The 14,821-nt window shown below is 32.7% G+C and overlaps 2 protein-coding genes across 2 annotated transcripts; both read left to right on the top strand.

Moving 5' to 3' along the window:
* Positions 1-338: 338 nt before the first annotated feature.
* Positions 339-6,198, top strand: LOTGIDRAFT_63331 (hypothetical protein; the record flags this gene model as incomplete). Its single annotated transcript, XM_009058391.1, has 8 exons — positions 339-478; positions 3,110-3,280; positions 3,677-3,850; positions 4,206-4,409; positions 4,877-4,994; positions 5,108-5,293; positions 5,638-5,772; positions 6,163-6,198. Coding segments are annotated over 8 exons (1,164 nt in total), but the record flags the coding sequence as incomplete, so codon positions are not given.
* Positions 6,199-9,750: 3,552 nt separating this feature from the next.
* On the top strand, positions 9,751-14,134 carry LOTGIDRAFT_216750 (hypothetical protein). Its single transcript, XM_009058548.1, has 9 exons — positions 9,751-9,891; positions 10,293-10,555; positions 11,216-11,422; positions 11,676-11,736; positions 11,952-12,124; positions 12,423-12,485; positions 12,717-12,873; positions 13,259-13,404; positions 13,726-14,134. Exons 1-9 carry the CDS (start codon positions 9,882-9,884, stop codon positions 13,879-13,881), a joined length of 1,236 nt encoding a protein of 411 aa, XP_009056796.1. The 5' UTR covers positions 9,751-9,881; the 3' UTR covers positions 13,882-14,134.
* The last annotated feature ends 687 nt before the right edge of the window (positions 14,135-14,821 follow it).

A 14,821-nucleotide genomic window follows, 5' to 3' on the forward strand; every position in this document is an offset into this window, starting at 1 on the left:
ATCAATATTCGAAAAGCAACATTTTTGTGAAACATTATAATTCATATGAATATGTGATATAACATGCGTGTTGAGAGGTGATATGCCAGTGAGAGTCAGGATACTCTAAGTGTTGAGCAATGAGGATTCGAACCCGCTATGCCTCAGCAGTAGTCATATTAATTGGTGTAATAGTTCTGTGTAGGATATATGTTTATGATAACTATGATTTAGGACATTATGGGAAACTATATGTGCGGAGGAAAGTTAACAATGAAGAGGGTAAGGGGGAGATTAAGAGATTTAAACCAAATGTGGACTTGATTAATGAATATGGTAAGAATGACCTACGACTAACGGGAGAACTGGGACGTGGGGTGGTGTTTGTTGCAACAGAAAAGGAGAAATCTGATGCTGCCATGGAGAGATATCGAGTTAATGTTTATGCCAGTGATTTGATTCCTTTAAACAGAATGGTGCCAGACTCCAGACCTCAAGAGTAAGTAGAATGTATTGAGCACTGTTTTAAAGGGACAGATGCATCTTTTTTTTCCTATGATACTTTAATCTCAGAAACGGGAATTTTTAGCTAAGCCAATCAGTAACAGTGTTCACAACTCACGGTCAAAATTTGAGCTTTCAAATCCATGTTTGGCACAAATTATCCGCGTCTTTTCTTGAGACACTGACATACATAGAAATAGGAAAAGAAATTCCTAGTTTGAGATATTTTTGAAGGAATTATGCGAGTTTCGTACATTTTAGCAATTATGAAGATAATTTACATATAAATGTATGTCTCAAATCACCCCCAAACCCCACCACCCCTTTCAATATATATACCTTCTGTCTGTCACTGTTATCGAGTTTTTTCGGCAACTTTTGCAAGGACTTTAAAAAAAAATACTACATAAGACCCAAAACTCACTGTGACTTAACGAAAAAATAATGAGTACGGTACTAATTAGAACCAAAGATAATAACCGTGATAGCTTATATCACACAAAAATAAGGTGGCGTCACCCTGTATAACTTTGGATAATTTAGATACTGGAACTGGAAACTGAATAAATATTTTGAGAGTGCTAATGGTACTTTGTCACATACTAAAGAAAATGATGGTCGTACATGCACAATTCCCTCTTCGTTAATGTTAGGGTCAAAATGGGTCACATAACCAAAATATTGACGGAGTACAGACCGAAAGTGAAGCGTGTTATTGTACACGTATCACACGTATTTCAACAGTATTGACTCTCATAGGTCTCAAAATGTCTGTCTCCTAAAATAAATATTTTTGGTTGTTTAAATTAGTTCAAACATGCCTCACCATTTAACTTCATTTAGTACACAATTCAGCTTCAATTTTAGTTATTCTTACTTTAAACGCTAAAGCTAAGATTCCATATACTCGTCATGCAGATGCGCCATGCGGACATAAATGGCCCTTGCGGATCCGTCATGCGTCAAATATGATTCCATATGTGCGTTAAACGTATGCGTTATCTTTCTTTTGACGCACAAACATATGGATGCTTTGGTGCATAAAAAAAGGGAATCCCCACAAAATACACCACATTTGGGAGATCTCCGTGCGTAAAGGCATCCGGATGCGTCAAAATTCGCTACACCCGGCGATTTTTTTTTTGACGCATGACGGAGACCATGTGACGGATACCGCTTCCGCATATATGGAATCATACCCTCTTAAACCAACCATTTCGATTTTTAACGCATGACGAATGACGCATGACGGGTCCGCATGACGGTATATGGAATCTTATCTTTAGACCTTTATTTCATAAAATATACCAATAACTTATATATTGTACTTGCTACTAAACCCTTCTATATTAAATCAAACTATCGAAAGCAACTGAAGTACATATAATTATTAAAGTAGATATAATTTAGAGGATTGTAATTGTCACACTTCAATTCATTGAACAACTTATTGTGCTTAAAGTGTTGTAATCGTCGAAATATTTGTTCTGATAAGTTAAGAATACTCGTTTGGCGACCTGCACCACTTTCTAGAATTATGATTCGACATCTAGTTACTATTTAAATGGACAAAATGTATCTCATTTACGAAATGAAATGAAATTAATGGAGTTTTACTTTCTACTTTTCTGCACCATACGTAACTTTCCAAAAATTGACCACTTATGGCCTTGTATTTGACCGTAATCCCCTCTCTCAGTTTTCGAAAAACTTAAGGCAACTATTGTCACCTTTAGGGGTTGTAAAATTTCTTGTGCACCAACCCTAATTCATTGTTGACAATAAACTTTCATCAAATTATAGAAAATAAAATAATCAATTAAAATGCTGGAAATAAGTTGTCACAGATTGGCAATATCATTCAGTTTTCTATTGTACATTTCAGTCTGTATTTAAACTAAATGTCTTAAATTCTTTATAAATCTTTGTACAAATAAACTTTCTTCTTTTCTCACTTTATATCTCTTTTATGTCGGGCATGGTTATTTCTGTTTTTAAGTAAACTACTGTATACAATGTACAATTTCCAAACGAACAACCAAATAACCTCCAATAAAAGCTAATGTACACATCGGAAGGGTGGTTCTGAAAACATAAACAGTGTGTAGACCCCGAAGGACGTTTATTAATAATTAGTTAAAACTTAAAGTAAAGTAGACATTCCGAGTAGATTTGAAATTAATATGCTTAAAAAATCTTCAAATATAAAAAATTGATATACGAAAAAAAAACGTCAAAATCTAAAACAATCTCGGATTAAGAGTAAAAAAAACATATTTTTCTCAGTAAGAAAGATGTTATATACTTTACCAGCTAAATTCCAGCTAGCCATGAGACCATATTATTTTTTATTTGAAAAGAAAAACGTATGGTGGGCGTTAAGACCGATGTCAGTTACAGAGTATTCAATTATTACCCCACGTAGATATTTTTGGGAATATACAAAAGTATAGTAGCCATAATGTCAGACAGTAGTCTAATATTTACTATTGGTCAGATAATAAACCTTTCCAGGGTTTACCTTCCTTTTCAGGTTTTTCTTTAAAAGGGGTACAAAGTAAAGTCGGATTAGAAAATTGGTGGCTTAAATAAAAATTTATTTTTAAGTGCATTTTAAATATTTCAGATGCAGTTCTATGGAATATCCTGACAATCTGCCAACAACAAGTGTGGTGATTCCCTTTCACAATGAATGGCCATCCATCTTGTTACGTACTGTCTATAGCTTACTTAATCGTACACCCAAATACATATTAAAACAAATTATATTAGTAGACGATGCTAGTGATTTAGGTAAGTCTGCAACCTTACGTTAATAGTAGCTTTTTTCACACATCATATTGGGGTCAAATATGCATATTTGTTACCATTGCTACTCCTGTTATCATCGAATACCATTTGCTTGTTTGATACAATTAATGCAACCATATCAAGTATAGTGGTGATGTCTGTAAAGAGTATAAAGTGGATGTTTTGGTACGGTGGATCATTATTTGTACTTGGTGGGTCTTAAAACGTAATTTGATTTGAAAGTATTCAAGCAATTCTCGCATATAATTGCCCTGTCAATAGTTGTCTGTAGAGATAAATGTATCATGTGATGCTCTCGGCTTTATTGAGTTAAAAAATGGGTCAATTTTATTGACATGGACATCTTAGATTGTTAATGAATGCAAGTTTTATTTTTAGATAGCTTAAAAGAAGATTTAGATGTGTATATAGAAGAACATTTTCCAGATAAACGTGTACAGATAGTCCGTTTAAAGCAACGTGTTGGACTCATAAAAGCACGTTTAGTTGGTTTTGACCATGTCACATCAGAAGTTGTTTCGTTTTTTGACAGTCACATGGAAGTCAATACGAAATGGTGTGTTACTTAGAAAAGAGCTTATCTGGAAAATGCCTGCGGTGGGGGGCAAAAATGAGACTATTTTCTCCGAGGCGCAGGGACAAAGCCCCGTAAGGATATGGGTCTGCGAGATGGCTTGAGATGAATTTTGAGCAATTAGTGGGCTTAATTTTTACTTTAAGATAAGACCAATCACAGGGCCGAGTGGCAAAATATAAATGTAAAATTTAATTCGAAACCTTTCGCCTGAAAAACCAAATTTTGTCCCATTTAGTCACTTCAGCTTTCCTGCAACCTTCATTAAGATTCGACCCAAATAAAGACTTGATATCGCACTTTCAATTCACTTATGTTTTATTGATTCTCATTTTAGGTTAGAGCCACTGTTAGTTGAAATAAAAAAGAATTGGACCACACTGGCCATGGGTCATTTAGATTATATTAAGGCTGATACGTTACAGTATGATTTTGAAGCAGGCTACAAAACGCGATATGGCTTTGATTGGCGATTGATCTTCTTTGAAACCTACTTTAGACCAGATCAGGTTGAAGGAAAGTCGTCCACAGATCCATTGCCGTAAGTTCAAAAAGTTTAATTTGATAATACAGTAGCCTTTTTGTACGCATAAGGTCCGTCTATTGGTAATTTGAACAGTTGTGCTGTGTCGGCGTCACGGAGTTGGCTCTAGACGATTTCGATACTCACCAGTAGGTGTGTAATAACTTGTCCATTTTTTTTGTATATATTTCTTGAACGTTAAAACTCATGTCAACTGCGATCCTCATTATATCAAAATCATTAGAAGATAACAATAGCCATCATCTGGTCATTGAGAAATTTGGCAATAGGGAAATGAGCTTCCAAAAAATTGCTCGTGTCATAAGGCTATTACTTTTTGTTCAAGGTATATATGCTCTCATTTGCTGAATGTAAAAACAAAAACCTTGGAATAAGAAACGCTTATGCTCCAAGCTGAAGAGGGGTGTAATAGACACTATGCCATATTTTGTGTGGTTCCTTAACGTATGTATTTTCTCTTGTAGTGGCGTGGTTATGGTTGGCCCAGCCTTTGCCATCAATGTGACGTATTTTAAACATATTGGTAAATACGATGGTGGCATGAAAATATGGGGAGGTGAAAATATAGAATTAGCATGGAGAGTAAGTATCTCGAGATGATAGTTTTTTTTTTGTTTTTTTTTTTTTTACTACTTAAAAGCATTCCATTGTTTCCTATTTTCTAAATAGCCGACTGATGTTTTCCTTTTTTTTAGGTCTGGATGTGTGGCGGCAAATTATTACACTTACCATGTTCAAAAATAGGTCATATAGCTCGAACACAGCCGTATGTCTTCCCCGAGGGTCGGCATGAAACAGAAGTGTATAATTATAAACGAGCAGTAGATGTATGGATGGGAAATTATAGTAAATATGTTTACGAATATTACCCAGATATGCAGGTACTGTTGTTATCTTTCAGGGTTTCCGGTCCCTATTTTTTCGTCCTTACAGTATAATATGTGTGAAATATTAGTATTGCTGTTATCTACCGTATCAGAGAGTTATTCTCTAGTGGCTATATTTAGCACTCTTGTGGTTATGTTTTTTGACAATAATCAAACGTCTGAAAAAAGTTGTTTGGAAATTTTCAAGGGACAAAATGCATAATAAGTTTTTACGCCTGAATTTGGCCCATGAATAAAACCGCGATCGTTAACATTGTGATATAAGGTCGACGGTTCTTTGCCTGATGACGATTTTGACGGAAATGGCTACACTTCTGATACATGTATTTGAATTGTAGGATATCGATGCAGGTGATTTAACTGAACGTTTTGAGATAAAACGAAGATTACAATGTAAGAATTTTGATTGGTATTTAAAACACGTTTGGCCAGAATTATTCCCATATGAGGAAAATGTGATAGCTTTTGGTGGGGTAAGTAAGCATACTGGTTTTTTTTCGAATATTGTCACCAACATGTTATTTTCGTAAACTGATCATATTTCATCCTCGAGAAGTTGACAACTATACTTGCAACTTAAATCAACTCAATAACGTCAGAGTCGGAACGCTCAGTGCAAAACTAAATTCACTTTGTGCTAGATAAGAGCAGCTGATGGTTGCTTGCGACTTTTCAGTGTGCTGTCGACTAAATCTAGCAATTGATCGGTTTCTCCCAGACAATGCTAAATTCGATGTGATCCTAATACGCAAGTCCACATTTTGTCCGTACTTTTTAGATATATGTTATACTAAAATATGATATAGATCTGAAATGAATAGAAACAAATAGAAATGATTTCGTTTCGTTCTATCACATTTCAGCTACAGAATGTAGAAAGCTCAGAATGTTTAGATAATGGAGACTACCTATTCCAAGCACCAATACCTCTCGAGGTCAAGGGATGTACATTTAGTTCCCCAACTCAGGTACGTTGGTCGATTGCTTTCACCAAGATTAAAGAGTCGAACTCTTAATCCCGTCAATGTAGTATGTACCAAGTTTTAAGGACATGATAGTACACAGCAAATTCTGGACTAAATCTTGACATCAAAGAGATACTGTTACCCCTCCCATCCCTGAGAGTATTGATCCTTAACCTCTCCCCTCCAAGATGTTTCATTCACCACTGTACAATGTAATTTCAGGGGTTTTCATTAACCAAAGATATGAGATTACGCACTACACTGCAATGTGTTGTTGTATTAGAAGAAGATTCAGATCTCGCTCCTTTCCTCAAAGATTGTATGGAGAGCGAGAAAGAAAGATGGCAACACATGAAGGTAATTTTGTAGAAAAGGGGAAACATTAGATACTGCAATAGATCTACTGACTATTTGTTCAATTTATACAGTATTTTAGATGATCAAAAAGGTTGTAATGGACACTACTTGTATATAATTATCATTACGCACATCAAAACAGAGAGATTCGTCAATTAAGGAATTTAAAATAGAATTACATACTGTACAGATAATATGCAGTGAAAATTGTGCAAACTTCTGACCAATTAAGATACATTTATATGTGGGTGTCTAGAGCACCTTGGACATCAATTTTGCATCATTATCCCCAAAATGCCCGTATATTAAAATTTTGCGGAAACCTTTATTCTTTTCTTCTCTAATTTAAGGGTGGATTTATGCGGCACAAGAAATCTGGTTTATGTATGGAGTTAATGACGGGACCAAAATTGATAATGCAAAAATGTGACGTACACAAGAACTCACAAAAATGGAAATTTAGAACTTATAACAAAAGGAAAAAGTCGTGATGAATATGAATAAGGATCACGTTAGTGTCATATTACACGTATCATATCATCATCTTCACATTCTATTACGAACTGTGTCTAGATCAGTTTATTGGTCGGTACTTGTATGTTATACTCCATTCAAGGGGAATTACATGCCATCTATTTCAATTCTAATACCAATAGAGTGAAACAGCTTTGATAAAGGAAGCACGTTTGAAATGAATCACCGTAACAAACTATGAAATCCAATCGGTGGACTAAATATACTCCCTTTTATTTCCTATATATCAAATATTCAATATAATAAGTTAGAATAAAGTACACAGGGTGGACGTTATCATAGAACACACTGAAATGTGATACAGACGTGAAGGAAATTAAAATAGAAATTGCGTTATGTAATAGTCTATAGCTTGTCATACATTGTATACTACAGATTAATAAGAAATACCATTGTTCGCACTAGAACAACATAGAAATCCTATGTAAGATGGGAATTTCTAGAGTTTTGGTGACTGGAGCGGTGACTGGAATTGTCGCGAAAAGAGAAACAAAAACGTGTCCGCCTCGTGTCCAGACGCACACCATGTATATTCGCTTCTTTTACCTTTATGGATAATCCTATACGTATCATACCTCATTTGGTGTTCCTTTGATGTGTTCAAAGATAACATTAACAAATCAATTTGCTGTCATAACTGTCATATATATGTCTGTCTTCTTAGACAAATCTGCCTCTATACCAGCCTCTGTTAGCTAATTTGAGCGTTGTCGGCTGTCAAAATATTTATCAGAGGCTAGAATAGAAGCACATATTTCGGACTATCTTGGTTATGTTGTTGCTTGAATTTGGTGCCTTTTATGGTACATTAATCAGCAATATAACATCTTCAAAGATTATCATTTCGATTTTAATTTCAAACTTTCAAAAATGTGATATAATAATGGCATAAATTAATTCTCAATTCCATAATGTTATTATTTTCTGTTTGAGCTTGCATTAATTTGTTTTCTGGTTGAAGGAATATTTGCATTGCTGACGACGAAAATGGGTAATCTTTCTATACACTATATATAATACATGTACATCTTTCAGAGGAAGGACCATTTTATTGATTGTATCTTTTGTTTTTGCCTATAAACTGTTGTGTGATAATTTTATTGTCTATGCTATAATTGAATTTTTATTGTCTCCAAATAAATATATGTTTTTAATTACATATTTTGTTTTAATACACTGTTAAAATCATTGGGGTGTTTTAAAAAAGTTGCCTCGACAGATGGTAAATTAACACAAGAATTATATATATCATGTCATATATTTATCATATCCTCGGTAATTGAAATCAATATAAATTTTGTAAATTCAAGAAAATTTGCCTGTAAAATTTCGAAAGTTTTATCACTGTGACCCAAAGTTCCACGATGCATTGTCGTCTTATTTCTAGGTCAAAAATAAAAATGGATAGACCCCTGCATATGTAAATCAAACGAAATTTGGATCTGAACAGCCAATTAGTTGAAACACAGACATAATCCAGCGACCCAAAAAATGTCTAAATAAACTCCCACATAAACGACGTTAAGAGTCTGTCCGAAACAGTGAAGATATCTAATCCGTACTGAGGATTATCGGGCTACCCGTAATACTTTTCATTGTTAATGTTGAAGGGTGAAATTAAATGTATTTAATGGTTACAAAGTTATATTCTGTCACTGTATTAATCTAACAATCAGTTAAAGTCGAACTTAACTGCTTCTGTTTCTTTCCGTCTTCATTAGCCCACATGGTGCAGAAAAGTAGGACGTAAAACTCCATTCATTTCATTTCATTTTTGTCTTAGAGCTTCACCTCAGAGTTTTTAATTTTAACCTGAACTATATCAATTAGTGTTTTTGGCCTGACAACCTTGGTTGTCAATCAGTTTATAGTTTTGTAACTACTTCTTCAATGTAGGCCTATTGTGAATTGGATATTTGTGTCAGTTATATTGCTTCAACATAATCTGTGTATTTGGATTATCTAGTATATAGTTTTATAGTTCTTGTCTTTTGTTTACCATAGTTACTTAGGGTCCGCCATCTTATTATTTCGTATTGCATATGTTTTAAGACTTATTGAGTCATCTCAATATATTAACTACATTCACCTACAGTAATTTTTCTATTTTAATTGTATATATGTTACCTGATTGTAATGTTAGTATTATTATATTACTTTCAGGGTTTTGCTATGATCAAAATCTGGTTTTTTTTTTAACACTTTGGTGTGGTCCTTTCAACCCGATCACCCACCCCCCCCCCCCCCCCTCGACAACATTAATATAATAAAAAAGGCCCAGTAAACCTACTATGTGTACAGTAGGCTGCAACAAAAACATGTTGTGGAAGCTAAAACTGTAGCCTAGTTACATCCATGACATTAATAAAACAAGGTTTTTTTTATGAAAATTGGCCTATATTCTTTGTGATCAAATAACTGTGACCAATATATAACTTATAAGACATTCGTCAACAAAAGGGACAAGTGATTACTAGTCTTTTAGTAGGTAAGAAAATTATCTATAAGATCGGTCGTTTCCTTTCGTTTGTGTCAATTATTTCTACTTTAGACACACCAAACGCAGAGTTATCTTCCCGGAAATAGGCGGCGCAACGAAAATTCGTTAATGATTTTGGAGATGTTACTTTTCAGATAATGTTTTTGGGTTTTTAATTTCGAAAATATGCAAGATACATTGTCCAGTGTTTTGTACGACGAAACATTGGACTTTTCTCCATACCATAATGAAGAGAGGTATTGATCCAAAGTTTTATCATACCACTCACGTAGTTATCAAATCCCTCCCCCTAAATTTCAAATCTAATTTTACCAAATAGATCTAGAACTACATGGCCATTTTTACTGCGCTGAATTATAATATTTTGTAATTTCTCAACTATTTTGGGTCCCCTTATTTCCAAGCATAGAACCCAATTTTGAGTACACTCTTTCATACTGGTATTTATCTACAACTCTGAACTCTTAACATTAGAAATACGAATGAAATCGTAGTCATGGCATATTTATAATAGATCTAAATCATTAAAATATTTCTAGTTTCCATCGGCATCATGTATGTGTACTGAAGTACTGTACCTTTATATAGTTCTAAGTAATAATATGTTAAATAATGTTGATTCTTATTTGTCTTAAAGGCCAGGGTAAGAAATCACATTGTCAATCAGAATTACTGGATACTAGCTATCAAGGAATATCAACTGAAGCATTTAAATACATACAGAAACGTCAGTATGGAAACACAGTACCAAATCCACATAAACTTTTATCAGAATATACTTCTCAACAAATACCACGTATTGTACAGGAGAAAGAATATGAATTAGGAAAAATTAATAAAATATTTGCTTCACAATGGTTAAATGACAGACAAGTAGTTTTTGGTACCAAATGTAACCAGGTAAAACTTATTACTAATAATAATAATAATTATTAATTATAATAATTTTTATTACCAGTATAACTATTGATAATATTAGCACACTTACTTTTAAACTTGTGAATATTAAACAATATGCAATATACACTCTTGAACTGAAGCGCTGCTGGAAAAAACCTTGAAAATAGATTTTAAAACTTGATATTTAACGGACGGGTAGACCATTTTTGGCCAATCATACTTTAGTCTCAGAAACTGGAATTTTGGAGCTGAGCTGATCAGTAATAGCTTTCACAGCTTACCAGAATTATCTGCTTTTGAGTGTTAAAATGACAAATCATCATTTAAGATGCTCTGTGATATATAGAAAAGACATACGCTTACATATCAATAAATAAAAAAAGTAAAATTCCTAGTTTGAAGTATTTTTCAAAGGAATAATGTGATTGTCATACATTTCTAGTACTTCTGAAGACTATTTACATATATATATTCAAGACTAAAATCAACAACCCAAAATGACACACCTGTCCCTTAAATTTCAAAAACAAATTTTTGTTCACATATTTTGAGAAATATATATGGAATGTCAACTATCAGTAAGGAGATTTTTAAAATGAAGTTATTTCATTACATAGTTTAAAGCTTAAGCTTATATTATTAAATATTTTTTTTAATCAGTTAATAGCATTAGATTTGTTAAATAGTCAAATGACCCACATTCCCACATTGAGAAGTAGTGAAGAAAGCATTCCAGCAGATTGTCCTTGTGGTATTCATGCAGTAGCTGTTAATCCGTCCCATACCCTATTAGCTACTGGAGCTAGTCATACTAATGATATAGCTGTGTACAGTTTACCAACATTTGATCCTGTTTGTGTTGGTGAGGTAAGACAACTAATTCAAAAACTTGTCTCCAACATTTCAATTTACCAGTAACTGTAAATTGTGTAAGAACATTAAAATTTAATTGAATTTATTTTCCCCCCAAAAAACGACTTCATTGAAGCCTATCTTATATCACATTACATTAAATTTTGTGATACATGCATATGTCTAGAAACAAAAGTTTTATGATTTAGATTTTGAACATAATCGTATTCCCAAACCCTCTTTTCATTGATAATGGTTTTTCTTTCAGCGAGCTCATACAGATTGGATATTTGATTTAGTGTGGGTTGATGATGAATTCCTAGTCTCAGGTAAAACAAAAAGAAACACTTAAAGCAAATACTACTGTTTAAATTCTTAAATTGGCCAATAAGATTTTATATTCATCAGTGGACATGCCTTCAGAATTTAAACGTAGCATTGCTTTAAAAAGTATTACTGTGAACATAATTGATTTACTGAAATTGAATTTTCTTTATGAGCTAATTATTTCAATGATTACTAGTGTTGTATGTATGTTTTATAGGTTCTAGAGATAGTCAAATTGGTTTATGGAAGATTGATAATAATGGTAGTGATAAACCAGTCAAATTAAGCAGTCTCTATTTACCAGATTATGATGTCAATTATCCTCTAGAAAAGTGTGTAGTACCCAAAGCTCAGAAAGTTCGGGCTTTATCATATCATGTAAATAGAAAAGTAGGTTGCCTTTTTAAATAAATTGCCACAGTGATTTAGTGAACAGTGAAATAAATTCAAAATTGTATTGAATTTATTGAACTGAAAGCCAAGGTGAGCAAAGCCTACTTTGCACACCGGTACCTAATTCCATTTCCACAATGTTAAGCCAATGCAGATTTTGAATGCGGCAATACCTTGACCATTGTGAAGATGACCTAATCCTGACATTCAAAACTAAGTTTTATATAAATAGAGAAATATTTACACTTGACTTTTTTTGTATTTGACATTTGATTTATTTGATATATCTTTTCAGGAATTAGGAATATTATCATTAAATGCTTTGATACATTTATGGGATGTTGAGACTTTCCAATCTGTAAGTTATAAACCTCTGAAATCTAAGGAGTAAAATTATCCAATTCAGAAGCTAGATCGAATAAGCCGTCGTCATACAATCATGAATTTGCAATATTGGTTGAAAATAACATCACAAGTCATATAATTTTAATACAAAAAGGGAACATTATTTTCAAAGTTTTCTCCTCTAACAAAATTTCATTATAAAATCTGACTATCTCTTTACAACATAATTCCTTTCTTTATATAGAAATCAACAAGAAAGTTGGTACACTATAAAGAATGTGTGTGTATGTCAGTAAGTGAAGAAAAACAACTGTATGCAGTTGGATCTCAATCACATGTAACACTTGTTGATCCTAGGGTTAAAAATTTAACAGCTTTTCCTTCCAAACATAGAGATAGAGGTAAGTACTGGTAATATATTTTCATTTATGAAACAAAGACTCTTGTAAAAGGGGTTGTAAAGAATTTTTCTAGCTTTTTAATGTGAAGCAGGGTCATGGTTTCCAATTTCCAATAATATCTTAGAGCTTTTGCAATGGTTACTACATAAAATACTTTTGGTGACTGAAAATTGGAATGGTGAAAATCACTGCCATCAGTGTCCCCATAAGGTTTAGAAAATCTCTTTAGAATCCTTTTAATGACTGAGAACATGAAAACGAAACATCTATATTTTCTTTACATCAGATTGATGTAGAATAATTTTAAGAATAATTGGGCTATGAATGTGTACATAATGAAATCTTTAATTAAACATATACAGTATGATGTTTTATATTATTGAAGGTATACGATCAGTGGGGTTTAATAAAGATATTATTAGTATTGGTACTGGTATAGGTTATATGTTATTTTATGATCTTCGAGCTAATAAATACCTAGAGTTAGGCTGTCAACATTCATTTTCTTTAAATATTGGTAAAGGATGGTTGGTAGGTATTATATTTTATCTTTAATTTAAACTTATGAAATAAGCTGAATAGTATTTATTGCATGGGTTGTGAGGCCAAAATGCTGTTCAATCATATTCTGTTGAAGTAGAACTGGCTGCAATCATTAGATTCAATTTGTTCCATGCATCTTTCTTTAAAATTTTTGTTCCTTCTGTTTTTGAATGCCAACAGAAATTTTTCTTCTGATTAGTTTCTTTATGAAAAGCTCATATTTCTAACCTTTGATTTACATAATGATATAGATTTAGCACTCATGGACCTAAAGTTTCTTGACAGTAGAAGAATTCTTCTCTATTTCAGAGGATTGATGATAATTTTCGAGATTTTTTTATTGAACAAGAATATCCTAATGCTATTTATACACACAGTTATGATGAAAGTGGTACCAGGTTATTTGCTGCAGGAGGACCTTTACCTGCAGGATTGTGGGGAAACTATGCTGGGATGTGGTACTAATATCACCATATTTTTTAACCTTATGTACACCAGATTTTTGTGGATATTCTGAAAGAATTTTACTTAAAAAATTTGACTTTATACGAATGTGACCATTTAAAAAAGTGATATTATAGCTTAGAATGACCATATTATTATATATCATACAATTTTTGGTTCTTTGTAGTCAAACCTTTTTTTTTTTGCTAGTACTCTGATTTTATAAATTTTAACTTTTGAAAAGTTTAGGTTGTGAAAAGTTGTGTGAAAATTTGTACCTTTTAGAGGTGTTATTGCTTTTTAATACGACATGTAGACGCAAAATGATTTGAAATTTTCTTGGGAGTAGTAAGGTTGGAAAGTGTATTGTACTAGATATTCATGATATCAGATGAAGTTTTCTATCATAATGTGTTTAAACTGAAATATCAACAGCAATTTACACTGTTAAAATCTGCCAAGAAAATTAAGACTTATTAGGGTATTGCCAGCATCTGCGATTTACTTACCACAATAGGGAAAGCTTGCCAGTGATTCTGGTCTGTTCTGTTACCATCTGCATTTTCATGGAGAAAAGCTGATTATTTCTAAATTTTAATATTTCTGCTAGTTAATAAGTTCATATAAATATGTTATAGAAATGCATGTAATATATAACAAATGTTAATTTATCTGGACTAGTGTTATCAATGTTTCAAACATTTTTTTTATTTTTTATGAAAATTTGTGAAAAAAAGCCTCATATATAAACAGTATTTTAAATGTGATGGGATATTTTGTATTGTTTGATTTCTGATATTAAGGCAAACTTATAAATTTTTTATCAAGAGTTTTCCTCAAACAGTATTTTTAGGTTTTGTCCGCCTTTTGATGGAAAAACTGCTTTAATTCTTTTTGTGTGCACCACGTTTTCGCTTTGAATTTTATTTTGGTTTCTATAAATGGCATTTCATTGTTGTCA

The sequence above is a fragment of the Lottia gigantea genome, assembly GCF_000327385.1.
Source record: "Lottia gigantea unplaced genomic scaffold LOTGIsca_34, whole genome shotgun sequence".
NCBI classification, from domain to species: domain Eukaryota; kingdom Metazoa; phylum Mollusca; class Gastropoda; family Lottiidae; genus Lottia; species Lottia gigantea.

Coding starts and splice junctions, on each gene's coding strand:
- LOTGIDRAFT_216750 (XM_009058548.1), top strand. Junction 10,556..11,215: donor TTGGTACCAAATGTAACCAG/GTAAAACTTATT, acceptor TTTTTTAATCAG/TTAATAGCATTAGATTTGTT. Junction 11,737..11,951: donor TGATGAATTCCTAGTCTCAG/GTAAAACAAAAA, acceptor TATGTTTTATAG/GTTCTAGAGATAGTCAAATT.